General features: G+C 48.2%; 1 protein-coding gene across 15 annotated transcripts in view; it reads right to left on the bottom strand.

Moving 5' to 3' along the window:
- Window positions 1-20,492, bottom strand: part of MSI2 (musashi RNA binding protein 2) — a 340,287-nt gene that overhangs the window by 129,620 nt on the left and 190,175 nt on the right. For all 15 annotated transcript variants that reach the window (XR_016438846.1, XM_090025081.1, XM_090025082.1 and 12 more), the window contains exon 7: window positions 15,516-15,564. Coding sequence is in view for 14 of the 15 variants with exons in the window: in XM_090025081.1 (XP_089881207.1) it covers window positions 15,516-15,564 (49 nt within the window). In the remaining variant the exon portion in view is untranslated. The remainder of the gene's footprint in view (window positions 1-15,515; window positions 15,565-20,492) is intronic.

Raw genomic sequence — 20,492 nt, 5'->3', positions numbered from 1 at the left:
TGCGTGGTAGTCTGTCCTTCCTGGGCTGGACAGACAGGCAAAGTCTTCCCTGATTCCTGTGTCCCATCACCCTATCTGCTGGGCCCTGCATCCTGCAGCGGAGAGAGCATGCTAACAAGCTGGAAAATGCAAGCGGCAAACCACACAAGGAGCAGGAGGGATTTAGGCAGGGGCAAGAGAAGAAACCACTGTGAATTCTGTTTCTACATGGCTAGACTTTATCTCGTCGGCCTGCCCCGTGCACTACAAAATGGGCAAGCCTGAAACCCACTCCCTTGCTCAGTTCGTTCGTGTGTTTATTGCATTCATTTTGAGCCAGCTATTTAGAACCGGTGTCCGACTCTTCCAGTCCTGTTACAACTGGGGTCAAACAAGAAAACTCTCACTGACTTTGAAAAAGAGCAGGAAACAGTCCCATTAGAGGTGAATGTGGAAAGAATTGTGGTTAAAAGTGCAGGGCTTGAAGTTGGACCCGGTTCTATTCTCGGGTCTGACGGAGACCTCAAGGCAAGTCAATTAACCTTTCTGTGCCCCTCTCTTCCTACAACTTATCTACTTCACAGGGACACGGCAAAGCTTAATCCAGCACATGTTTGCAAAGTGCTTTGAAATTGCTGGACAGAAGGTGTTATAGGCTAAACATTATTATGATATTTGTCCACGGGTAGTTCATTTCCCATGCACAAAACAGGAAAAAATATAAGTCATTAGCCATGCTAGATCTAGTGCCAAGGTCAATTTGCAGACAAAGTGTAATGATGCTTGTGTGTGCTCTTCTTGGTGTGTCCCCCCCGCCACAACAATCTTTTTTTAAAAACCACAACCCTGCAATTTTTAGCGGCTGCTTTTTTATTGTCAGATCCAGGGGAAAAAAAGGTGCCAGATGTTCCCACCGCAGCTTCTATACAAAATACACTGCACCAGCAGTATCAGAAGTTCTCACCACTACATATTAATCAACCTCATTAAAGAAAACTTGAGTCCAAACTTTGCATTTCATAAATAAAAAATTATATGCAAATCTATATGCACAGCAGTTGTGTCTACATGAGATGCTAACTGCGCAGTAGCCCAATAACATTGCGCAGTGGTGTGCCAGTACCTTCCTGCTTGGTGTTATTAGGCTACTGCGCAGTAAGCGTCACAAAAAAGTGTGTCGGCGCTACTATGCAGTAACTGTAGTTACTGCACATTTAGCTAGTACTTCATTAAGCAATTACTAAACAAAATGTGCAGTAACTACTGCGCATTAATGAACACGTAAACGCACCCAGAGTGCATGTAGCACGACACTGATAGGGAATTGTGCTACTTCAAGTTACTTCCTGATCACTTTGCAGGAGGAATAATAACAAAATAGTATGAATAAAATAATAATAATGAAATAACCAATACATAATAAAACAACTAATACAGTAATCAATAAAAGAAACTAATAAAAGAGATCAGATTTACCCAAAGAACCTTGTTTGCCAAATGAAGCATTTGCAAGCTGCTTTTTTAGCTGGCGGGGGGCTTGTGAGAGCAGGTATATAACTGATTATCAAACCTGGATCCTGAGACACCTGGGCAAGAGTTCAAAGGATCTGATCTGAAGAGGAAGTGGGAGAGAGTGGAAAGTAATCCACCCCAGTGGAAACAGATCTCTAGTCTTCCCTGCATCATCGGTTGCTGGTGGACAAGGTGAACAAAGTAGAGATTTTCCAGTTTTGGGGCAATGAATATTTTCCTTCTGGGGTAAATGAAAGATAGAATAGGGGGCAAAGGAGAGAGGGAGCCCGACTCGATGGAGAATGCAGGTATTGGGGAATTTTATTACCCACGTGCATGTGGGGATGAGGGAAAGTGTCTCACACCCCTAACTCCCTTTCCTGTCGCTTCCTGGTGATGGTCCAAAATGCCACAGGTTGCAACCCTCTTCCAAAAACCTCCCACACCGCTCATCTAGGCAGGGACTAGGGGGCAAACCCTCAGCCGGTATAAACCTGAACGCTACACGCTGATGCCCTGGAGCGAACGCCGCCTCCATGCTGAATGCTGGGGCCGCTGAGTATTGTAACTTTGGTGAAGTCCAATTTAGTTTTAAAAGGCAACCGGCTCCCCAGGAAAGCCGGAGGGAGAAATGCATCCCGAGTCGCACACCTCTGGCTCGGTTCTCTGGCGTATTTACAGCCTGGGAGGTCACAGGTACCTATTAATTATTCTCTTTGGGACTTGCTTTGTCAAAGCTCCTCGCCTGGAGCAGACTCGCATACCGGCCCTTTTGTCTCCTGTGCTTCCGTATGCACGGGAGGGTTTGGCGGGGTGAAAGACAAGAAATCTTCAGTGGGTGCAGTGTTACTCATCTATTTACAGCGCACGGGAGGTGCTGTGTCGTGCTCAGAGCCATGAGTCATCGGCACGCCAGCTTTGAGCTCGCGGAGATAAATCCATCGGGGCTCCAAAGCCTGCTCATCAAATACAACTTTTTGGAGGGGTTAAGCGTGTAGTGGGGACAGGGACACAACTTGGAAACGGCAGGCCCTGCCTGAGGAACCTGTGATTTTTGACACCAGTCCGACGGCAGTTTACCGAGACGTGCCTTCTTCTGCAACCTCCCTCCGACCTCAAATACCTGAAGGTCAAGAGGAGGAGAAGGGGAAATCTCCATGGACAGGGACCCGTCCTTGAAAGGCTCTTTTGTGGGTCCAGGCTTGAGTGATTACAGGGAAATTCCTCTAGGCTTTTATCAGGGAAATGTTAGGTCTTTCGGGTCACCCCCTCGGACTCGACTGAACCTGGAACGGGAATTTTTGGCATTCCAGACGGTGGCGTGAAAGCCACTCGCATAAATCACTAGTCAGCTTAACCTTTGTCTCTCCCTTTACTAGGCCACATAAGAGGGTCCGGCTGCTACTTCCGCGGCATAATGGATTTAAGTCCTTAGCTCCAGCTCTCTACATACAAACAGATCCTGGCCTAAGGGTGCATCGAGCCTGACTCTACAGCTCCGCTGACATCCGTGGCAAAATGCCCACCGACTTCAACGGAGAAGGAGCGAGCTCCAAGTTTTGTCAGCAGTGAGACGGCAGCGTGATGGATGCATTGGTTTGTATATATTTGCCGAGATAAATGAACTGGAAGCCGAGGATATGTAGGAAGGAAGTGGGGTGAAATTTTGGCCAGCGCAAACAGCATTAATTTAGGAAAGAATGGCAAGCTATACAACGCTCTACCCCAGAGACCAGACGCATTGTTATTTCAGCACATATTTTACATCTTTAAGCTAGTAATTTTAACAGCTTCTGGTTCACTAATACAACAAGAGGATTGATTAGATGGAATGTATCCATGCAAGAGCTGTAAACCATTAATTATACGGTAGTGGCATTTCCATTTATAAACCCCCATTTCCGACCCCTCTTTAAACATCAGAGTCATTCCAAGCTTACATTTGGCAAAAGACAGCCTAGAAATAATTTCTGCTCCCCAGACAGTTAAGGCCTGATTCAGCAAAATACATACGCATGAGCATGGGAGTCGATAAGACTTTAGCACATGCTTAATTGGAGCTTTTAGGTATCAGAGATAACAGCGGTAGTTTTATTTCCTGGACTCTACTGAGAAGACTGTCCCATAAGAAAGATATGCTCTTTGCTCTCAATTCTGTTTTCTTCTCGGCTTGCTGGCTGTGCTGCGATGCTCAAGCTGTAGTCACCCGATCCTGATCGTCTTCCCTCCATCCCCGTCACTGCCACCATCAAGAAAGCATAACTCATTGGGCTTTTGGCATGAATCCTGGGAGGAAAGCCAGCTCAAAGTTTGGTTCCTCTGGGTATTCCAGTGCAGAAATTACCTTTGAGAAACGTCCATGCCAGCGGGGCTCAAACGTAGGAACTTTCTCAGGAAGCAGATGCAAAATGATCATTACCATAAAGGCAAATTCACTTGAAAAACTCAGAGATCGCCTAGTCTTACTCTCCCAGGGACCCTTTCAAAGATGCAACGCAAGCTGCAAACTCCCTTCTGTGCTGCCTCGCCTGACCGACAGACAGACCGTGACCATAGAGTTGTTGGACTCGCTTGACATTTGCCCTGAGAATAGGAAGTTTTTTTTACTTTTCAAGAAATCACCAGTTGCAACGGTCCTAAGGGGAGCTGAGGTCCACTGCTTCCTAAACCCTGGACCTCCATGTCCCCATCCAATGTGCTCAGATACCACAGCCGTTGGCGATCTTTAAAACTTCCTTCATGAGTCTTAGCAACATCAAGGTGCTTAAATAAAACTTGCTGATCATCAGAAGAGAGGTGCTGTATACTGATTGTTGCTGATTTCTAACCGAGGCCAGGCTTGCCCCTAGGTAGCGGGTTATGTCCCTGAAAAGCAAATGCAAAAGCTGGCCAGTCATAATTGTTACCCCTATTTTGCAAAGTGCTTGACATGAGAGCCACCTGGCCCTATTTCTGGATGTGTCTACGGTTCCCCTTGCCTCTTTCTACATTTCTATTCACCTCAAAGCCCAGCCTTTCCCATGGAAGCGTTCCTTGCAGCTGCAGACTTTTTGGAGGCAGGGTTGGGGGACAGGAACTCGGTTTTGGGTTTTTTTTGGTTTTTTTTAATTGCACGCATTCATTTAACAAGAAAATAAAAAATGTCAAGAGATCCCTCCAGTGCTGCTCTGGGAACCCGATTCTCTCCCCTCCATTAACGAAAACAGTTGCACACATCTCTATTCCTTGGGTGCATCCTGGAAAGTGCAGCTGTTCTTTCTTCTTTCTTCCTCTGGATGTAATTTTCATTACTGGTATAAAATTAAGCAATAAGGTATGACAGACAGTACATAGCTGGGCAATTATTCCAAGCCTCAGGTGGCGTTATACAGCACGAGGCTAGGGGTAGAATGACTGTAACCACCCGAGACGTCCAATAATCGCCTTGAAATGCATGACCAGGAGCCTTCCTCGCTATTCTGAGATGCAGTCCACTGGGATGCAGGACGCACGTTGTTGTCAGTGCCTTTCTCTTCGCATTTCACATGAGTTGCCCTGATGCGGGGGCACTGGACACCAGGCAGGAAATTCAAAGACAAGGGAAGTGGATCCAAGGATTGGCAGCGTGCTTTCTTTTCCCCGTTTGTTTTTTTAACTCGGCTGCTGCGGTGCCAGGGAACGGCACCCCATTTGTCACGTATGTTCCTGGAACGGGCACAAACTAAGCGCAGCAACATGCACCATCGGACCGGGCGGCTCATCCTCTGACGTAGGTGGGAGAGTTCAGCCACGGTCCCTGTACGCTCCTTGGCCTCTCTGCCGATGCCGACAGTAAAAGGGGCAAATTGATGCCAAATGTGAAGCTGTTATGTGTGGTCTGGATGCCTGCCCACTAAAAGCTGGCCTGAAACCACCAACTCGTTCCACACGGACCACCAAGCAGGCCTCAGCTGATCACAGCGTTCAGCTGCTCTCCACCTGGGATGGGTCTGAACCGCTGACCTACTGGTTGCAGGAGGCATTTATGAATATTATTATTCAGCAAGAACCATATTAAAGTGGCTTATTATATGAATATTTATAATCAGCTAGGATGTAATATCCAAATGCAAATATATAAAATATTAATAAGCCATATGTCACCACTACAATATCAATATGCATGCATACAGGCATGAATAGCTGCCTTGTAACTCAGCGACTCCTGCTCCCTTTGAAAAGGTCTGTAAACAGCGGATGGCCCAGATGAATGAATTCACACAACACCCGCGTGAAGTTTTCAAGCTAGTACTTGAAGAGAGAAAAAACCCCTAGCTACGGCTACTCGGCGTAAGATCCTCTGCTCCGTTCACGGAGGATAAATGTATGCCTCCGTACACAAAGGGTTCACTTCTCATCGCAGGGTTGCAAGATGCACCTCCCAGGATGAACTTCCCCGCCTGGAAAGTGTGTGCAAGGAGCAACCCAGAGTAGGATGAATGCTTCTCTCAAAACAACTTCGCTCTCTGGAGTCCCACTTACACAGTGGTAAAATTGCCAAGGGAATAAAACCCTAAAAATAACAGCATCGCCCCTACCTATCTCTGACATCTGCAGCTCTCAAAGCACTTCATAAAGGCGATAACGATCATCACTGTACTTTGTGTTTTAGAACTGCAGCTGGCCGGTCAAATTTCTCCCTTACCCCTGTCCATGGCCCAAATAAAAATTGTCAAAAAATGCCTAACAGTTAACTTTGCAACCTTCCTCCAAAAAGTGCAAAAACTCAAAAAAACCCTCTGCACAAAATGACCAAATTAGGCAATACGTCCACTTCTTTTAAATCCAGGATTTTTTTAAACTGCTACGGGACACATTAAAAAAAAAACGCGCGATGACCTTGTTTTACTTGAAGCAGACAGCAATAAACAAATAATTGCGCTGGGTCTTAATCATTTTTATATCTCATATATAAAAATGTCAATTATGACTTCAGAGGTCAGTTACAGAAGTGAGGGTTTGGCAGCCGCGCAGAACATGACGGCTATTTTTCTCCTTAGAAAAGCGCTGTCCTTAGTCAAAGCTTAGACAATATCTTGCTAACAACATCACTGCTGTCTCCTTCAATAAAGAGAATGATTAGACCAATTGTTTGTACCTGGACAATTACTTTTATGTACTGATATGTGCTCGAAGGGGACAATCGAAATGCCGAGAAGAGCACTCAAATTCTTCCTTAAGAGAAGGAAGGAACAGGGAGGTAGGAAACAGATTACCTCCCTTCTCCGCATTTATCTAGGTCCCGGTGATAGAAATAAAGGGCGCCCGTGCAGCTGTGCTTTTCCACACAGAAAACCTTCAGCCCCATCTTCTCAGCCTAAATGATCTCCAAGTGCCCCAAAGTCACCATCCCTCTCTCTTAACGGGCTGCTTCTAATCAACTCAAGGGTGATGAGAGCTGCATAGCGGCACATGCCACAACCCAGGTCCGGTGTAATTCTTTGGGAGACCTTCAGTTTTATTTAGGAGATGACAGGAGGGCCAGAAATCCTCAGTATCTTGGGCACCGAGCTTTTGGGGAAAAGCTGGTCCTAAGTGCCACGGGAATGCCAAAATCTTCCATGGATGGTTTTGGTGCCACGGTTCAGGACCAGGAGAAACACACACGTGGAGCAGCCGATACAAGCGGAAGCTCCACCTCCGTTACCCCACGGTAAATTGCTTGCACGTCCAAATCTGGGAATGTCACAAGCTAGCCCCATTTGTAGGTATGGAGCTGGCCCCATTTGTAGGTATGGAGCTGGCCCTTGGCCTCTCTTAACTCTCACTTCACAGCACGTGCAAGTGCTGAGAACTTCCCTCGCATCTTTACACAAGCCCATGAACAAATTTAAGGCCCGCGTTCAGTTCAGGAATAGCAAATGCCCGAAAGCCAGGACACCTGCAGACATGATTCTGCTCCCACTGCTTTTTTATTTTAGCTTGTCGATGAGAGAGGCCCAGGCCACAGGTTGTCACCCTGCTTCCCCCTTGGCTCTGCCCAACGCAAGCGAGAGGAGCTAATCGCTAAGAAAACAACACCAGGGCTTTTAGACTCGTTTAGTGTTACACTGAATACCAGTGATTACAATTTGGGAGAATCAAGCACTTGTCATCTATATTTTTCTTTCTGGGTGCCTTGTTGCTCAACATGGGACAGAGCACCTGGGCACACTGCAGAATCCAGTGCAGGTGTGCAAGAAGAGCCCCTCGGTGTTTGCTAACGAACCTTCATGCATCTTCCCTGTCAAATTATCATGTTGCTAACTCGCCCTCTCTGCCCTCCTCCCGTATGCCTCCATTTTACATGCAACAGGTATGCAGGGGGAGCGTAGGGAGGGATGTAATACTAATTAATTAGCAGAAACTCCACTGGCCAGGTATCCTGTCTCCGATTCACCCCGGCTCTAGATGGAACAACTCGGAGAGAATAAACCTGCTCCCCTGCCTTTGCACGTGGGTGCTTTTCCTCCATCCTTCCCTCCTCCTGCTTTCTAGCCACCGGTCTCACACATCAGCTCTTCTCTGCCTTGGTGGACCGGGTAAACAAGCCCCCTCAAAAGTCCCACTGCCGTTATTCGGGGGGATTGCCCACCCTGGAGAGGAGCAGCGCAGCAAGGAAGCACGCACAGCTTCCATCCAGCTTCATCTGCTTGACATGCAAGTCAGAGAACCAGGATGCCTTCTAGAGCTCTCTTACATAATGAATTTAGAAGGACATCATCTTGCAAGATGCTTTCCAACCTGCAAGATCAATAACTAATGCTGGATTCAAGATTTTATCTGGAGCTTGCAAGGGTAACTAAATAAACTTTTTTTCCCCCCCCCAATTAATCCTTTCAAGACTGACCGATATTTTTCAACAGGCTCCATGAACTCCTATGGCAAGAACAAAGTGATCTTCCAGAGCATTCTGACATTTCTCTTTCTTTTGATTAGAGTAACAGGAATAGCAGACTGGCAACGCATCCCTTCCGCTAAGGAACGACTAATGTGCTTATTAACTAATCTGAACTAGTGACTTCTATTAGCTCATCAGGTGCATATTGCTATAATAAAATTACCAAACTAAAAAAAGAGCCGTGATAAGATCTGATTATATCACCTAGGAGTAAAGCAATGCATTGTTTTTCCTCCAGTAATGCAAGAGCTCATAATTCCATCAATTATGTACTTAGATGGATTTTTTTGCATCCTCTAATAAATATGGCCAGGCACTTAGGGATGAAATGTAATACCCCTGGAATCCGACTTTCATTAGAAAGCATCTAGGAATGACTAGCCAGATAAGAGACGCCGCCGCATGCAACTAAATGCTTAGCAGACAGTGTTATTTTTATGCTTTGGAGGTCTCGTGGGGCGCGAGACTGTGGCAAAAGCAGGCCAAAGTTAGTTTCTGTGATTGTAAGTGGGAGTTTCAAAACCTCCTATAGACTTCCAGAAGAGCAGAGCTAGTCAGCACTGAGCAGTTTAGAAAATCTCTTTAGCATCAGCTATTCTGAATATTTACATTTACAATCTGATGTTCATCAAGCGCTATGTATGTTGACAAGTCACCCTGTGCTAAAACTCGCATATGAATTAAAACAAGCATTATGTCAACAACTATTTTCAATTTACTAGTGATGAAATTTATCTTCCCTTCTAGCAACAGAAACCAAGTGTTAATATTTTCCCCCTTTTCCCTTGCCTGTGTCACTTACTCTGGGCATCTATATATATATAGATATAGATATATAGATATAGATACACACACACACACACACACACACGTAAACGAAGACAGATATTTTTACCTGCTATTTCTCCTTCCCTTGGCTTATTTGAAAACACAGGCTGTAACACACAAGTGGTTTCAAGGATTGCTATTAACGCTGCCATTGCACATTACTGCATTTTAAGTGTGTTTCAAAATCCAATCAGAACATGAAATCTGGGGTGCTTTATAAGCGATCCATACGGCAGCACCCTCTTCATTACAACAAGCTGGTGGACAGTTTACCGGCCTGATTAAAAGTGGCCACCTGTTCAGCGAAAACACATCTGAAAGGACTTGATTAAATCAAAACCAAGAATAGAGGTGAATCATTGCATTTCAGTGTTCATTTACATTTGTTTCTTCTTTTCACCTTTACGTGGCGGATTTAAAGATCCGGAGTTCGGCGTTTCATACCCGTTTGGCGCTTGCTCGAGCAGCAAAGTGACTTAGCACCACCTGAATGCTTCCCCCATTAGGAGGAATTTTGGCTAATACTCTCCTGATTAAGCAGCAGTCACTGTCATTCACTTGGCAATAGGCGAAGTCACTTCCCTGGGAGAAGGAGGTAGGGAAGGCGTAGGGGCACCCTCAAGTCATGTGCGAGACGCTCAGCTGGTGTGTGCACAGGTCAGGGTGCCTAGCCCTACACAGGACTGAGTCCCAGATCCAGTTTAACTGGTGTATGCTGGAGGTGAGAATGACAAGATCTTTTTAAACAGCATTTCAGCATAGAAAAAATGAGGGCTGGAAGGGACCTCAGGAGGTCACATCAAGTCCACCCCCCTGCTCCAAGCAGGACCAGCCCCAACCAGATCACCCCAACCAAGGTCCAGCATCATCACACCTTCAGCCCTGAATGAATCTCTTTAGCTTCCCAGCCCTTCAGATCCTTTCAAATACGTCCACACAAAGCTGCTAAGGTAAAGAGATGCTACTGAGTATCTGTAGTAAAACAAGACTACTCAAAAAAAAAAATGCAACCAGAGCTAATACAAAAAATAATACAGAATTGCTGCAGACTTGTTGCTTTCTCTCTTCTAGCAAAGGAGTCTGCTTTTTTTTTATTTCCATTTTTTAGTTGGCGTGGAGGAGCCAGGGTTTCGCAGAAGCAAAGGTGCCCTCTATATATGCAGCCCTGAACTTCAGTAGCGATGGAACTTTTTTTTCAGATAAGATAATGGAGAGATGGTTTTGACAGGAGAATCCGTCCTCTGAGGGCTTATCATTCAGGCTCACACCTGATAACGCCAAGCTACCAAACACAATAGTCCATTCCCCCCCCCCCACAAAAGAGTATTTAAAAGAACTGAATTGAAGCAGCTAAAGCACAGCTCAGCATCAGCACCGAACAGCCAGAAACGTGTCCCCGCGCCCTCGTGGCTTGGAAAGTGCTTACAGCAGCACAGTGCCACACACAGGAGATGCACCAAGGGTCACCTTGAATCTGTACGGAAGGGGACAACGAGCGTCTCGGTGGCGGGAAAGGAGGAAGGACTCGCGTGCCGTGGTTTGACTTCCAACACCACTCCACCGCTTCCCCTGCGCCTTGGCAGTGGAGCTGTGAAGGGCAGCAGACACCGGGTTTCATCCTGGAAACAGGTTGCCCATGCAATCAGCAGGCAGGAACAAAGGCAGGTATCTTTGGGATTCGTGGCATCAGGCTCCTGCTTCTCATGGGGAACAGAAACCTGGACTTTTGGCTTCAGATGCACAAGTCTCAGCCACTCAAGTGAACAAGACTGGCTGCCTGGAGCAGGTATCCAGGTTGTAGCCATATTGGTCTAAAGGAAAAGCAATCAGGACTCATGGTAGAGGTGATATTTTTTTATTAGACCCACTAGATTTTTGCAAAAGTTTTTTTTGTTTGTTTGTTTTTTGCAAAAATCTAGTGGGTCTAATAAAAGATATTGCCTGTACCACAAGTCCTGATTGCCTGGAGTAGAGCTTTTATCCCCCCGTGAGGCCGGCACTAGAGGGTAACACAGTCCTACGGGTCGGAGCCAGTACTTTCCAGCTGCAAGAGCTGTGCAGCCTGGCTCCATTGCATGATGCTGGGTTTGCCGTGCCTTTGAGGGTAACCACCCAGTGAATCTGAGGAAGTACCTTCCAAGACTGCCAAACGTCCGTCTGGGGCAGACAGTAAAAACCCCAGCTCAGGAACCTGCAAAGTGATATTACACAGGCCTCGGAAAAGAAAAAAAGAACCGGACCCACTTGAATTTGGGGATTCGGCTCCTTGGGCCTCCGGCTGGGTGCTGCATAAGCCGCTCCTGAGCCTGGACAGTTTCAGGGGAGAAAACAAAGAGCGTAATGGGTGGGTGGAAGGATTGCTGCAGCACATTCACGCTAGTTAAATCTCTGCCGCGGTCAGGACTCAGCCCCTTGGCTCTCCTCTACCTCTGGCATGTACCAGAATGAGGTCGGAGAGGAGATTTAAGCCCGCCGTGCCAAACACAAAAGCCCCATGCAATGCTGCTCTTAGAAGCAACAAATAACCTGTCGAGCCCTTGACCACAGGAAGGGTATAGTTTATGTCCCTTTTCAGAACGGCTGGAAGGGGAGCGGTGGAAATTCCCCCGATACAAAAGGAAACCTTTTGGGCTGCGTGAAAGGTTTGAACTCTTGGTTCCCCTTAGAAATCAGTGGAAACTGGAGGTGGGGCTCTATTGCCTTTGCAAATCACAGTCCTTCCCATATATCTTTTACTTGTGAAGGCTGAATTACTCTGGTTACTGCCGCTCTAACCCAAAGGCTTTTAGAGGAAAGTCAGTGGCGGGGATGAGCGAGGAAGGCAAAAGCGTCTCTGGAAGTTTTATTCCCCCCGTCCCACAACCACTGGTCACTAGGCGGCTTGTTAGAGCAAGCTCCTCGCACAAAGCATCATTGAAAAGGGCAGCGTCGGGAGTTCAAGTCCCCTGATCCTGCCATGGAGATGGACAATGCTCCAGCCAGCGGCGCTGGTATTCTAGCAAGTGGGGCTTGGCCACGGTCCCCGGGCCGCTTTCCAAAACTCGTAACACTTCTTGACTTGTCTCAGACTCCTTTAAACTTTTTGGCAGCCTCCCTAAGCAAACGCACGATATACATTACTCTGAGAAGCTGACACTTTTGTGGCCGAGACAATAACGGTATCAGTCAAGCGAGTCCCCACAAAGAGCCGACATTCAAACTGTTTAAGTGGCTGGAGCCTGAAGGGCAAATGACGTCAGCCTGGTAAGCTCCGTTTCCACGTGGGCGCAGGAAGCGGGGACCACCCCCATCAGATCTGTCCCCTGGCACGATAGCCGACGGTAAAACAGGAGAGGCCTTTGCAGGGCGACGTCCCTGCCACGCCAAGAGAGAGACCCGCTAAGGGTATATTTACACTTCATTCACCTCCGGAGGTTAAATTAGCCCCTGCTGGATACCATGCTGCTACAGGTAGACTGGCACCTCGTTCAAAGCTGGGTGGCTTTTTAATGACGAGGGTAGACCACCTCCTTGACGGACAGAAATGCCTCCTGTGACGTGGGGGGCGCGGAAATTATTTACCTTGAGATCCTGCTTGCTCAGCAAATCTTCCTGAGAGTCTCTCAGTCCCAGTTTTCAAAAACGCCACAATGCTTGAAACCCCTGGGAGAAGCCTTGTAGTGACGATAGCTTTAGAGATACAGTTATTCCCATTTTACAGACAGAAGGATTGTGTCTTGCCCCGAGTCAGATCAAAATTCAGGCGTTTCCTGACTTCCAGCTTATGCCTGTAGGTTCATAATTACCAAATTATACCACCACCAAAAGCATGTGCCAGTATGAGGCCTTATTCCAAATTCACAGGAAACCGTTTACCCACGACACAGGCCAACAGCTCCTAACGTTTTAGCCAGGAGGTTGCTGTCAACCATTTGTATCAACATTCGTAATCAGCACGTGGTTATGTTAACATGATCCGGGAGCTCGTGTAGCTCAAAGATCGCAGTCAGCGGATTATTTAAAATATACATTTCTTTTTTTATGCAGGCCCTGTTGATTCATTTGCCCCATTGGATCATTGCTGCAGCTGACAGAAAAATGAATGAAATAAGAAGCTTGGCTTGTAATTCTCAGGTGCCCAGGCTTTATAGGATTACATTTAGCATATATTCAAGGCAATCTGTACGGCATGCGGGGCTGGAAGGAAGCGGATGTATAGCACCCAAGATAAATGGTTGTTTAGTCAAGATGCTTGCGGTCAGATAGCGAAATGCTGGCCTAACTGCCCGCAGTTTCTGCAACTGTACAAGGAGATAAGGAAACCAACTGGGCTGTAAGCAGCTCACCCTGGCCACGATTTGGCCCAAACTTTCAAAGTGGGCGCGGGGGGATTAAGAGCATGCAAAATGCGAGAAGCATCAACATTTTAGCCTCCCCGCTCAAAATTCAGGCCCGGCTGGGATGCACTCCCCGTCCACGCCTGCCTGGCATGGTCCGGCCGTAAGCACTTCCTTGACATGCGTTTGAGCAGCGCGGTCACGCTGCGGTGACACCGAGAAATCAGTGACAATGGTCAAGCAGCCCCGTTTGTGACCGGGGGAAACACGGAGGCCGCAGCGGCATTTCTAATCCCACCATACTCCTCCTCCCCTTCACCCGAGCACGAGGCTGGCACTAAATTGTATTGCTTGTGTTCAGCGATCCTTGCTGGAAGTTGACACCTGAAACTCAAGGATGCAGACGTGACCGGAGGGGCAGGCGCCGCTCGTGCTCCGGTGAAGCCGTGGGCAGGGAAACGCATCAATAAAACGTTCCTGTCGTCAGCCCCTGGGGCATTAATTAATCTTTCAGAAAAACAGGCTCCATAAAAACAAAGCATCAGAGCCCAGAGCTTCAAACCAACAACAGCGCCTTCGATGTTACGGTGAGCAGCACAGCAGTAAAAAAAGCAGAGTGGTCAAAAAGCCTGGCTCCCTCCCCTGCCCATGCCTTGTGCAGGCAGGTCTGGGCACCCTCTTTTTGGTCTGTGCAGGGACAGCACCTAGCACCCAGCAGGCCCGCTCCACGAGTGGGGCTCGTAATGCCAACATAACAAATCAGACTAGCACATCACCACCACCTGTCCCTCCCTGTGACTCTTCTGCTTCTTCCCCATCTGTCTTTCTGAGTTGTCATTGCTTACACTGATCCGGTAAGAAGCAGAACACGCCGTTCCCAGAGGGGATGGGGGCGGACAGTGGAACCGGACCAAATCTAGCACTGAGACCTACGTCCCTTATAACTGGGGTGCATTCATTCAACTCCTTCCTGGAGGATAATTAAACCAACTGGCTTCTTAAGCCCGGTGGCATGCATCCTTCTTGCTTGCTTAGCAGAAGTCTGGCTCGGGAAGTCACACGGCAGCATTCCCAGGATCCCTGCTTCTTGCCTTGCCCCCATACCACACACGGCCCTTGCTCGCGCTCTCTCTCTCCCGGCTGCAGTTTTGTTCTACAAACACCAGACTCTTTCACGCAATAAGAAAACTCAGATCACAGGAAGAGATGGGAAAAAAGGGGGAATCAAAAGAGTCAGAGGGCCATATTCTTAGGCACAATCTTCAGCGTCTGCCTCGGAAAACTTGCACATCCAAGTGGACTTCTGGCAATTAGCATGGGTCTTGCAGTGGACCTCAACTAGGCATGTTAAGGTCCACAAATTTAGATGGACTACGGCACCCAGCTGAGTGAAGAGAATCAAGGTCCTTGCACATGCAGAAAGGCTTCAAAGTTACATGCAGGTATCTACCGTGGGACCTCACAATGTGCCACGAGGTAGCGGGGAGAGGTATGGGTGCGTGCCCCTCCCTTGGTACTGAAGGCAGGACTGTATTAACACCCAGGTGCAGGGAGATGAGTGAGCGCACCTGACCTTTTCCTTCTTCTACCACTAATTATTATTTATTTCCTTTCTCTCCCAAACCCAGGATCGGATGCCTGACATCAGTTTTTCACCCATCCATCTCCACGGACATTACGTACCCCTGCAATCCTCTTCACCCAAGTCAAGCTGCATAGGACTTCCTTTGGGCCACCGGGACAAGACGCCATCCAACTGGCCGGAAGAGCCCTCACTGATGAGACATCCAAGCTACTCGCAGACGCACGCAAGGACCAAAGCCTGAGCACCTCTGCTATTATGGAAACTGCAGGACACAACGAACTGGCCCAAGTCCCAGCAGTCGGCAGGCGGACCCCTGGGTCCACCAGACCCTTTGGTGCTCCGGAGTTGGCACCGGCCAGCAATAAAGCGCGACCCCTGAGCGCCGACACTCTCTTACCTCTATGCCTGTTGGTAGTCTTGTCAAACATAAGCATGGCGTCCTCTACCTGCAAGACAGAAAGGGGAAATGTGTGTTTCAGCACATCTGCCACAAGGTTAATGAGGACATGCAAGCAAAACGAGATCTGGGGAGCTGAGGCTAAGGCAGCAGCCGCCGAAGCTCAGGTACAGAAAACCACATGGACGCGTCAGATCTCATTTCCTTTGCTTACAGTCAGCTTTTTCTTTTGGAAACCTGCTGCTTTCAACACAAAACCTGGCTGGCATTTGATCCAGAGGAGAGAAAAGTGCATGTTAAAAAGTCTTACTGCCCTAAAAAGCACAGGCATCTAAGCAGATTTTATTTTTTCTCCACCCCCTCCTTCTCTTCTTCAAGCAGCTGGAGAAAGCGGAGCAGGGGCCCCCTCTTCATGCAGCACAGATGGGAGTCGCCGAGGCCAATCACACCCAAGGGCTCCTCCAAAGTGGGGGTCGCTGTGTTGGGATGAGGGGGTTTTAAAAAGGACATGTGGGGCAGAGAGGTATTCAAGAGGCCTTTCGAAAAGCGACAGGAGCAAAGCGGGGCTGGGTGAGGAAAGGTTTCATTCGCATCAGGTGCGGCATTTCCACTTCAGAAGAGAGAGCCGACTCCTGGCACGTACTGAAGTGCAACAAAATTGCTTTCAAGTTTCATTACTATTTGCATGATTTATTCCACCTACGTGGAGCCTGTGCAGCCACACCTACATCTTGCACCTATTTTGAAGTGATGCTCTGCTGAGAGGTCTTCCTCAGCATCCTGGATTTTACGCTGCTGTTCAGAGCCTCTGGCAGCTTCAGCGAGACGACGCTGCACCCTGATGGAAAAATGCCCGTCGAATTTAACCTTCCTAAAGCTTGGCTTCGTTAATGGTTAGCAGGGAATTAGATGGAGACAGTGGTGCAAAAGGTCCCAAGAGAACAGCTCTCCTTATCAGTTCGGGGTGGTAGTTTGCTACCAAACTTTCAACGGCTGGCATCCTCCCTTTTAAATACTGCGGTGCAAAGCCAAACAAGTATCATTTACCTACTCGCTCGAGGAAAGCTGACTCTGCTCTTGTATGCTTAGTACGTCAAGTGATACTCTGCATCCACCCTGTAGAGATTACTATGGCAGGGACCCAATTAGACCCTTTGTACAGGTCGCTCTTGTCTGTTTTAAGTAGCCTTTGTCTTTGCTTGGCGGCAGCATCGTTTTTGGAACGTGCTTAAAAATACAGGGTGGAGACGTTTCAACTACAGTATAAGAAGGAGGGTCCAAGACTCAGGAGAAATGACAGCACGGTTAAACCTTGAACACGCGTTTCAGATCCGGCTCCGATTTATCTGGTTTCTAGCACAGCATCGTCCGAGCCACATAAGTCGGCAGAGCGATATTAAAAACCACCCGACCTGGAAGAGCTGTGGCCTGCTTCCTTCGTCCTGCTTACGTCTTTACCCCCGTCTTGGGTGGGATTTGCCAATGCCATCAACTCCAAACTGAATTACGGCTAGGGTCATCTCGGCCTGCTCCCATCCTTTGAAACAAACCCCCCAGATTTCAGCACTGCCAGGGGGTAAGCAAGGACCAGAGCCCTCGACACTCATCTGTGTCCCGGGATTCGGGTTTGCTCAGCCAATTTTTAAACTTCTTAAAGGCTTCGGCCTGATTAAGCTCTAGGTTCAAGCAGCAAGAGCCACTCCCAAGGACTGCATGGTTTTTCCCCACTTCTCTCCACCCTAAGCTGAGCATCGCAGGAGCCGAGCTGGGCACTGAGCCCCCTTGAATCCCCACACTGGTCTATCGCACGGGTTTAAAACACATCTCTCACACTGCAAAAATTGTTGCCCAAACTCCCCATCACTGCACGTAATGGGCCCCTGGGGCTCACCTGCATCCTTTGAGGCGGCCCGGTCATAGCACTGTTGTCTCCTGACTCATGGACAACACCGCTAGTATGTGCGCGGTGGGACAGATCAAGCTCAGGCTTCAATCCCCGACACAGTTAGTCATCACCGCAGGATGGTTTGTGCAAGGCTTTGAATTGCCGTTCACCTCTGCCGTAAGGGAAGAGCTTCCCTCACCGCGGGAGTGCAAGCAGAGTGTGGCTCTTGATCTTTCTTTAGAGGCGAGACCCATGCACGCGGAGGGTCTCACCTCTAGGAGCTAACCCACCACTCTTTTAGCACGGGATTTTAGATCCACAGGGACCTAACCAGGGCTCACGGGTACGTAAGCCCAGTTTATTGCAACAGCCTGCTTCGGTAACTAAGAGACGAGAGCTGAAGGAGCAGGTGCCCAAAGGCCATTGCTTCACAGGACTCGTGAGCAGAGGGGAATGACTCAGTGCCTAACAGGAACTCAATGCACATCGTGCCGTGGATCCTTCTGCCCCTGGCCCTATCCTAGAAAGCAGCACTGAGCTGACTCACGTTTGCACCATGAAGTCCCCAAGCACCTTCATCTTTGCTCATCAGCACTTTGCTGCAGGCCATGGGAACACAGCCCTTTTCTTAGAGGTGAATGGCAAAGGGGGGAAAAACCCTTGCGCTGCTCCTCCAAAGCCCGCACGAGAGTAGGATAGGCCTTGGCGGTGCACAGGGCCGCAGGAGACGTGGGCGCTCTGCCATCACCCTGCTGCATGGGGCTGGAAGCAAGCCTCATCTCTCCGGGCTTCAGCAGCCCAGGTGTCAGAGGAGGATAACGATGCACCTTCTCTCTCCCCCTTGCACTGCAAGCTCCCCAGGGCAGGGGCCTCGCATGCGTTTCAAAAGGACCTAGCACCGCGGAGCTGTGAATGCAGCCGGGCTTCTTTATTGAACCAGGGATCAATAACAAGACTGAGCGCACGGTTGGTGGGCTGACCTGGGGGGGACTTTGGTCCCGTTGGGTGGAAGCCACAAGAGTGCAGCCATCCTTGAAAGATTTGTGCTTTATCCCTTGGGAAGCAGGCATCTAAGGTTTGGATTAAGCCCAGAAGCAAAATCATAAAGGCAAGATTTAGATCTGAAATACCGCGAGGGGATAAACCAGCTCTTTGGACCGGATTTTGACCAGCCTCCGGATAAAATATACCCTAAAAAAAATTTAAAAAAAAAAAAAAAAAAATCAGTAGGGTGTTCTTAAGCCAGTGGGTGCCCTTTCAACAATGCCTAATTGGTTATCTTTTCTTTTTTCTAAGGTCAGAACATTTTATCTCCGTCGCTGCCCTTTCTGAGTTTACCCCACCCTGAGCTACTTTTTAGGGCAGCCATTGTAACAGAAGAATAGCCTCTTTCCTCCATAGTCCAGTGACACAATGGGACTTCTTGATACCTCCTGAATAGATAAAGTGCAATGGAGAAAGAAAAATTCTATTAACGCTTTACAAAATAAAACATCTAAGAACGGGTGAGATGGGGGAGAGGCGAGGGGGGAAAAAAAAAATCAATATGGAGAAGGCTGTGCGTTTACAAAAAACTTTTCACCAGTTGCAGAGGTGGGGAGCCTAAGGAGGGGGAAAAGAAACTTATTAATTCAGAAAACCCATCAATGCTACGGAAATCTGGCAGAACAGCAAGAACTGAAACTAGAAGAATTTGAATATACAAAGGGCTGAATAGAATGAAAAAAAAAAGAAAAAATCGCACTGCTTCACATAAACAGCTCGTTTCTCACGGTTCTCCATGAATCAAACACAAGCGGCTTGTTTAAGTCTTCATCAAGGAGAAATAAGGGACACAGTGAAGGTACCGGGAAGAAACCCTGTAGTAAGCAAGTTGATCTTGCTGTATTTCAGAGAGAGGGAGAAGGGGGGAAAAGAAAAGAAGAGGCCCACACAAATGAAACTCAAGTAGGTCTGAGTTTGGTAGCAGCGCACAATAATGATCCCCATGTTAACCCTCTGGCTCACGCCGGGGCTCCTTCTGTTGTTCGGCGCTGTTAGAGAGGGCTGGATGCAGCAAGTCTCCCAGGTCTTGGTTAAAACAAGCAGTCTGCATCTTCCCCTTTAAAGGAAAGGAAAATGTTTCCCTAACACGGGGCTCCCGGCTTCTAATCTTACATCTCTACGCCCTCCGAGTGCTTTATGCAGGTGAGAAAAAAGCACTCTCCCTCTTTTACTGATGGACAAATGGAAGCAGAGAGATGCAAAGACCTACCGAGGGTGAGAGGCTAACCTCTGATTTTTTCGAAGGCTGAATTTCCATTTCATTTCAAGGCAACTCATTTTGAATGACAACGTGCCACAGAAGGGCAACCTGACTCCGCTGTGATATAATTTGCTTAGGCATTGGCCTCACTTTCTACCCGGATGGTACAATGCACAGCGTAACTGCTTGGCCAGTGCATCTTAGCAGTTCCCCCTCCATGCCCAGACCGCAGAGGATCGGCCCGCTCCAGCTTCCCCGTGGAGAACGTGGCCTTTTAGTCCACACTGCAGGCACAAGGGGTGTTTATACACGTACATTTTGTGCCCCGACATGCCGGCGATCCGCTGCTTTGGAGCAGACTCAATTAATCGAGCCCGCTCTGCATGCGAGCTGATGTGAACGGTGCTGCGCCGCATGCAGCTGCATAAGCACAGAAATGCACGTCTGCATGAAGCAAATGGCAGCGGCGCGCTTTTGAACCGAAACGCCTTCAATGCATTTTAGTTCAAAAGCACCGCTGCCATTTTCTCAGCACCGGCGTGCATTTCACCACTTATACGACTGCAAGCATCACAGTTGCTTTGCAAAGCGCCCGATGCTGTGGCACTTACACGTGTAAAAACGCCCTTGGGTGTTTAGCTCTAAAGCCACCTCGCTCATTCCCTGCTGGGAAGTGGGAAGGTGGGCATCGTATCAAGGCACCCGCTGGGCATAAAAAAAAATAAAAATCCCTATCACCAAATCATACAAATGTCCCTACTGAAAAAGCTTTGCAACCCCATCAGAAATTAACTTCTCCCAACTCCAAGTCTGGGCGAACCTGAGAAAGCTGGTTTGGACAACAGCC

Source organism: Crocodylus siamensis, chromosome 13 (genome assembly GCF_052110815.1).
Source record: "Crocodylus siamensis isolate JL-2025a chromosome 13, ASM5211081v1, whole genome shotgun sequence".
Classification (NCBI taxonomy): domain Eukaryota; kingdom Metazoa; phylum Chordata; order Crocodylia; family Crocodylidae; genus Crocodylus; species Crocodylus siamensis.
This window is presented reverse-complemented; position numbering and strand designations above follow the sequence as displayed.